This window comes from Pygoscelis adeliae, unplaced genomic scaffold (genome assembly GCF_000699105.1).
Source record: "Pygoscelis adeliae isolate BGI_AS28 unplaced genomic scaffold, ASM69910v1 Scaffold154, whole genome shotgun sequence".
NCBI lineage: Eukaryota > Metazoa > Chordata > Aves > Sphenisciformes > Spheniscidae > Pygoscelis > Pygoscelis adeliae.
In genome coordinates this window covers 5,946,679-5,953,546 of record NW_008825113.1, presented here as the reverse complement: position 1 = coordinate 5,953,546, position 6,868 = coordinate 5,946,679, and the positions used below count along the sequence as shown (strand labels likewise).

General features: G+C 45.0%; 1 protein-coding gene across 1 annotated transcript in view; it reads left to right on the top strand.

Annotated features, from left to right (window-relative positions):
- LOC103920301 (cystathionine beta-synthase-like) overlaps positions 1 to 6,868 on the top strand; it is a 31,890-nt gene that overhangs the window by 2,074 nt on the left and 22,948 nt on the right. Inside the window, exon 2 of the mRNA XM_009328000.1 lies at positions 5,891 to 6,021. Within this exon, the coding sequence (XP_009326275.1) occupies positions 5,980 to 6,021 (42 nt within the window). The 5' untranslated portion in view covers positions 5,891 to 5,979. The remainder of the gene's footprint in view (positions 1 to 5,890; positions 6,022 to 6,868) is intronic.

The following is a 6,868-nucleotide window of genomic DNA, read 5'->3' as shown; positions in this document are numbered from 1 at the left end:
AGGAGGAAAGATTGGCTTTCTGCTTCTTATACAGGCTTGCAAGGCGACATTGTTCCTTTTGTTTTTCTCTCTGGGGTTGGCACCAGCTCTTCAGCCGTTCTTGGCCTGTCACCCGTTGCTGTCATGTGTACCGTGGCAATGTGTCATGTGTACACTCTTGCAATGTTTTTTGGCAAGTCTGGCCAACGCAGTGGACTAAGAAGCTTCTTCTATTACCCTTTATTGTATACGTTGCCCTTCCCCTATTAGGAAGGGTCTGAACTTGACTGAGACCTGTGAGACCTACTTCAATAGCGGTTAGTAATGCTGCTGGCATATTACTGAACCTGCCATTACTTGAAATCAAGCAATTCCTCTCCTGTTCCTGTTTGAGTATCTCCCCTTATGTGTAAGTTTTTTTTTTTTTTTTTTAATCCTAAAGCCTTTGACCATGGAGGTTTTGGAGTGCTGGGCCCTGTTCCAGCAAAGTTGCTCAGGCTGTTTACCCTTTAAACGAGTCTGTTTGCTGAGCTGAGGCATGAGAGCTCCATGTTCTGCAGAACTTGTGCTGCAGAAAGGAGGGAAAACTCAGAGTATGGAGATAGGTGAAATCTGGGGATTTTACGTCAGAGGAGGAGAAGTATTTCCTGGGAAACTGCGACCTGCTGAGAACCTGGTCTTTCTCAGCAGGCAAATGGCTGTAGTGAGATCACTACTGATGAAGTAAGGTTTAGGTGCTAGGTTAGGTCCAGTACTTGGGGCGTTTGGACAGGTCATCCTTTTTGACACTAGTTGGTGGCTCTTTAGTATCCTACCGTGACCCTCTGCGTGTGAGTTAACCAGCCTGCTTTCCTGAAGCCAGAGCAGTACTTCTAAAAATTGTGGTTGGTAGCCAGGGTCATAGGGGGCCCATGTCCTGGAGCGTGCATGCTGGCTCAGGTACGTCACTAATCTGGCGCTGGCAGCGTAGCAGGCTGCCAGGACGGCTGGGACAGGCTGGCCTCTGGCTTTTTGCAGGTGCCTGCTGTCTACACGTGAGATCCATAGGAACTAGGCAGGCAGCAGGGTGTACCATGCCCATCGTTGCACTGTGAATGCCTCCCAAAAGCTCTACAGATGTAGCCAGAGTGGGTGGCAGCTGGTCTTTCCCACAAAACACGCGTTAGCCAAAAAGCTGACTTCCTGCCCAGGCGGTGGTGATCAGTGTTTCTCTGCCAGCCTTTATCAGAGGTCCCTGGGCTAACAAAAGATTAGGGGCGCACCATAATGCTGGGGAAGGGGAGCTGTGCTTCTACCTGTTTTACAGACCTGGTCAGAAGTTGAGAGTAGAGCTCCAACTCCCTCTTTTTGTCATGCTGGGCAACTTGCTTAATCTCGGAGCTTCTGTTACCCTACCTGTAATGCTTCTCTCCCTGTATGTGGTGAGCTTGGCAGATCAAGAGCACGGTTCAGGCTGTAGCGTTGGTCCATCTTTGTGCGCTAAGGAGAGGGAGCTAGAAGCAGGGAAAGAAATAATGAAAGCTTCTGACTGCAGCAGGTAAAAATGCAGATAAGGCATGCTCCAGTCTTTTCTCTAACGCTGCTGTGCTCCTTGAAGACCTGGGTCTTCACTCAGAAGACTTATCAGGTGAGTCCAGAGAGCGTTGGAGTGAGCTTGGGAAATGGAGATGTCAGAAGACACCTGCGTTAGGGCTGCATGCACAGCTTCCCTTCTGCGGGGGGAAGGCATACTGAACGCTTTCATGTTTTCACTGGCTGATCTCTAGCATAACAATTGCCATAGCGGCGGAAGTTGCTTTGCTGTTAAAGTTTTAATATCTGTGCGATGTTACAGAGGCGGGGGCATTAAAGGACTACCCATTTCCTATTGGGAAGGTTATGAGTATGCCAGCCTGGCCTTGAAAGAAAGAGTGATTATTGGGAGGACACGCATGTGCTCATCTGCTCTGTAGAAGAAAACGGAAATAAGACTTTCGATTCTTGAAGGATCTCTTCCTAGAGCCACAGTGTTGTTAATTCATACCCCAGTTACTTCAGGTCACTTGATGTCTCCTGACATGGGTGATGGCTGCCTGCTACTGAGGAAGTAGCAAGGGGACGCACACACCAAAAAAAAAAACCCCAACAACAAAAAAAACCCAAATGGCTGACTGTCTCCTGAATCACTTATAGCTGTGGTGTTTCCGAACAGCTTCCAAAGGCTGGATGGGTACTGCTACATCTGGTAACCTGTAAAAATCCTGAAGCTCTCTAAGACCCTGTGGTACTTGGAGTGAGTAGAACAACTGGTTTGCAGTGGTTTACTTGTTCACAGAGTAAAGTATCTGCTGAATGTCAAAGTTTCCCATTCTCAGGCCGCAGCAAAATGGAATCCTGTATCTCATCTCTTGCTGAGTAGTCAGCCCTTGGGGCATCTCTCTCTGATCCACCTCTTACACCTGCCTTTTAGGCAGCTTCATTTCTGCTTCAAACAAGACTCGAGTTAATTAGGTTCTTGCATACATGATACTCTTTAAATATCTACATTAGTGCTGATCATATACTGTAGACAGCCTTAGAAACTGTAGCTCCTAACAAATCTATGGAATGAGTTCAGCTCTGTCTGGTTGGGGTTTAATTTCACTCGCTGGCCTTCAATCCTGTTCTGTAGGAGTTGAGAAATAGTCTAGGTCTTGTGTTCCCTGTGGAGATGGATCCAGAGTTGTGAGTCTTGTCCATGAAGCTTTCTGGACTTCATACGTCTGCCTTTCTCCCAGTCCCCTTCATGGTTTAGGTTTAAGTGACTTTGTAAATTGTCTTTCTGATTTTTCTGCCTCGTGCTCTGCAGATATAATGGCAGAAGTTAGTCAGGCTTTTCTAGTTAAGACTTTGCCCACACCTCCAGCTAGTTATGGGATTGTTCCCTTTTGCAGCGAACTTAAATTCAGGTTGACAGAATTTCTTTCCTGAAGATGGGCAACTCTTCCTGCAGCTTATCTCCCTCACTCTTCCGAACAGCGTTCAATTGCAGTTAGAGCAGCAGAGTTGCCATTCTCCTGTCCTGTCTCCCCAGTCAGCATTCCCAGAGGAAAGACTGAGAAGATGGTCAGGCTAGCAAACAAGTTGCTGTCATGCTCTGTTTTGGTGATTTCTGCTCACTCCCTTTTCCTTTGTCCCCCAAAGATCTCACCAGTAGAAAGGTACACCAGCTTCCTATGGCGTGATTTGGGGCTGTAGGCATGGTCATGGCAGGAATTTGGATGTCCTAGAGTGACTGCCCCTGCCCCCTATTTTGCTGAAGTTGCATCATCTAGGGCTGGAAGCACCAGTTGGATGTTCTGGGTGGTGTGTCAGGAAGCTCATCAGTAGCACTGAAGGAGCTCGAAGATCTGAGATCTTCCTGTTGGTTCTGAACATGACAAGTCACTCTTGGGCTCTTGACCTGTTTCTTAGGTATAACTGTAGGCCACCGCAGGTGCTTTTATGTCTGCGCTGAGTGCTGTAGTAAGAATTCCCCTTGGAGAGCAACTAAGTCTGTCCTAAGATTTTGTCCTCCTTCAAAACCCTAAGATATTAAGGTGACCATAGCTGAGACTGATTCTCTACTAGCACGGTTACAATTTGACTTTATAAATGTATATATGCGTACCCATCCACTTTGGGCTGGGTGGGTGTTGGGTTATTTAAAATAATGCCTAATAAAATGATTTGAAGGGATTTATTGAACAGGAGCTTGTGTTCCTTCCAATGAATGATGTTGCTTAAGGTTAGTACTTGGTGACAGGATTTTTTTGGCAATGCTCGTAGTTAGCTTTTTCTCTCTCTCCTCGTTTTTGTCCAAAGTTCTAGCCCCATTATTGAAGCTTTGATCAAACATCAGAGTATTTAAACACACGAGAGAATTTCACAGCTTAGTTGAAGGTAATAAATATAGCTTTTCCTCCGCCTGCTGTTTCTAGTTCAAGAGGTGATGCGTGTTGCTGTTAGTGGATTGTTGATTTTTTGTCTTACAATAGAGGAAATGAGATAGTATTGTCTTGCCCAGTTCGGAGGGAATCCTCCAAAAGGACGCTTTTGAAGAGAGCCACATTCATTTCTTTCCTGACGTCAATACAAAGAACAAGTACTTATTTCTTGAAACCTCTGAAACTTTCACTGCAACAAATCTCTCCCCTTTCTCCTCAATTTTTGGACCCTGTTGAAGGACAGTGAGTATTGGTGATTTAAAGTCTGTTTTACACTCCTATTTTATGAGAACTTAGAAGATGAACAAAATCTGCTGTTTCCTGCCTATAATCCCTTGCTGCTTTCTTCCTGCATGTTGAAACGGTTTGATCCTTTGGCAGCAAGGTACCCTTATTAGATGGACTTTATAAATATTGTTGGTGTTACCTGTGAGCAGAGGCAGTCAGTGTCTATGTCCAGTGTTGCATGCCAGCTGTCTGCAGGAGCATGTGGATGTGGCTCATAGGAAGCCTTGAAACTTCTCCAGTATTTTTTCTTTACTAAAAAAAGTGCTGATACTCTGAACTGTGAACCAGGCATGTTCTAGAAATAGAAATGAAGGCTGGGTTTCACTCTGGAACTAGAAGTAAGCTCTTTTCTGGTAACAAAGACTGGTTGGTGTAAGATCATATATATTTACAGGATATTAGCTTTCTTGAACTGGTGTCTCCTGGTCTAGTCCTGGTCAGTAGTCTAGGACTGGATGCAGCCCATCTTGGCTCTTGGGCATGTATTAACCTAAATAAAGTAGAATGGTATTGTTTTGGTGTCATGGAAGTCTTTACATCCAGAAGGAGAATTATTTCAAGCCTTAATCTGGAAAGTTGGCACTTTCAGAGGCTTTTTTTCCCTAAAGGAGGGCAGTTTAAATGCCTTAGGCATTTTCTTAAAATCAGCATGCAAGAAAGGAATTGATATGCATAAGGCAGTAGTGGTTAGTGGTGCATGTTAACTTGCAGGATCAAATGCTAAAGTTCACTGATCCTGTGATTCAGGTTTTTTTGTCCAACGTGTCACCAGATCATCAACTCTGCCTGATCTAAGCTGCATCCATTTTGTGTGCATTTGTCAGAAATAGGAGGATGAGGCCAGGACCCTTTCCAGGCCTAGCACAATTCAGTAAAGGAAAGAGCCATGAATCCTGCTGCAAAATGGTGATGAGAAAAACAAATATTAGGAAAAAAAAAAACAACCCATGTTTTCCAAGACTTTGGCCAGATTTTTGCCTTCAATGGAAGGAAAGGAAGCTAGCTGTAGGAGCAGGCCTGCTCTGTGAACAACTGGCTGGAGTAAGAGAAATGAACTTCCATTTTACATTTACTAATTTTTGAAACAAAAAGCCTGCTGGAAGGCTTCCTTGTGGTTGAAGCGTTTGCTGTGTGCATTATATCCAGCATCGCTGTAAGTATGCATTCAACAGTGATTCAGTCTTGGGAGGAATTAGTGAGATTTAGGCCTTCTCAAGGGTAGAGAGGTCTCTGCAAGTGTTCCTGTATAGAGCCTTTTCCTAAGTTGCGTACAGGGTCTTTTAGTGATGGCCCCATGAAGCCCTTTCACTCTTGGTGTCTCTAGAAGTATATATCCTGTGGACTGGAGTATTTTCTATTACTTTGTGTGGCGTCAAGCTTATGGAATTGCAGACAGTCCAATAGGGATGTTTTCTGCTTCCTTTACTGGGTCTGAGCTGTGGAGGCCAGGGCAGAGGAAAGATTAGGTAATGCAGAAAGAACAGGGTCAGGAGACCCTCCATTGATCTTGCACAATATTTCTGCTGCATAATTTTTTTTTTAATCCTGTTTATACAAGCCATCTTTACTTTGTTTTGCAGCTTCTTTTTTTCCCTATGAAAGCGGGACATGTATCTTGCCCCTACGAGAAACTGTTTCCTGATAGGTTGTTTTTTTTCCCTAACTTGCATGATCTGCAGCTTTGAAGAGAATTCCAGTCTCGTGACCCACAGTACTCAGTCTCCTGAAGAAAGTCCAGTCTACTGTGCCGTCACCTTCACCAAAGAACATGGAGAAGTTGGTATTGGAAAGGCCTGTTTCTGTGTCTAAGGTACTCATTGGTCTTTGGGGAATACTGTTTGCCTGTCTTTCTGTCACCAGAATTTGGGAAAACCCTGTTTTCAGAGGGATTTCTAGTTTTTTTGCTGGAATGCTGTGGAGGTAGGTGCCATTGAAACCAGTGGCCTTTCTGGAAGAGTTCTCCTTCATGACCACAAGTAGCAATGCAGAGTCTTTTGGCACCATTTTCTAATTAGTCACCAAGTGGTCTTACTCTGTTCCTCTCTGCTTAGAAGGGGGAGGTTTTATTTCAGAGAGCTGTTTTTTGGTGTAGGAGGGATGTCTCCCATGAGATTAGTCCTGTTTTCTTGATATTTATGGAGGCTAGTTACAGTAAGCACATGCTTCAATGTGTTTAAGTTATCTTCATGTAGAGCACTCTATTGAGCTTTCGCACTGTGGTGGGTTGACCCTGGCTGGATGCCAGGTGCCCACCAAAGCCGCTCTATCACTCCACCTCCTCAGCTGGACAGGGGAGAAAAAAATATAATGAAAGGCTTGTGGGTTGAGATAAGGACAGGGAGAGATCGCTCTACAATTACCATCGCGGGCAAAACAGACTCAACTTGGGGAAATTAGTTTAATTTATTACCAATCAAATCAGAGTAGCATAATGAGAAATAAAACCAAATCTTAAAAACACCCTACCCCCACCCCTCCTTTCTTCCTGGGCTTAACTTTACTCCCAAATTCTCTATCTCCTCCCCCTGGTGGTGCAGGGGGATGGGGAATGGGGGCTGCAGTCGGTTCATCACATGTTGTTTCTGCTGCTCCTTCCTCCTCAGAGGGAGGACTCCTCCCACTCTTCCCCTGCTCCAGTGTGGGGGCTCTCCCATGGG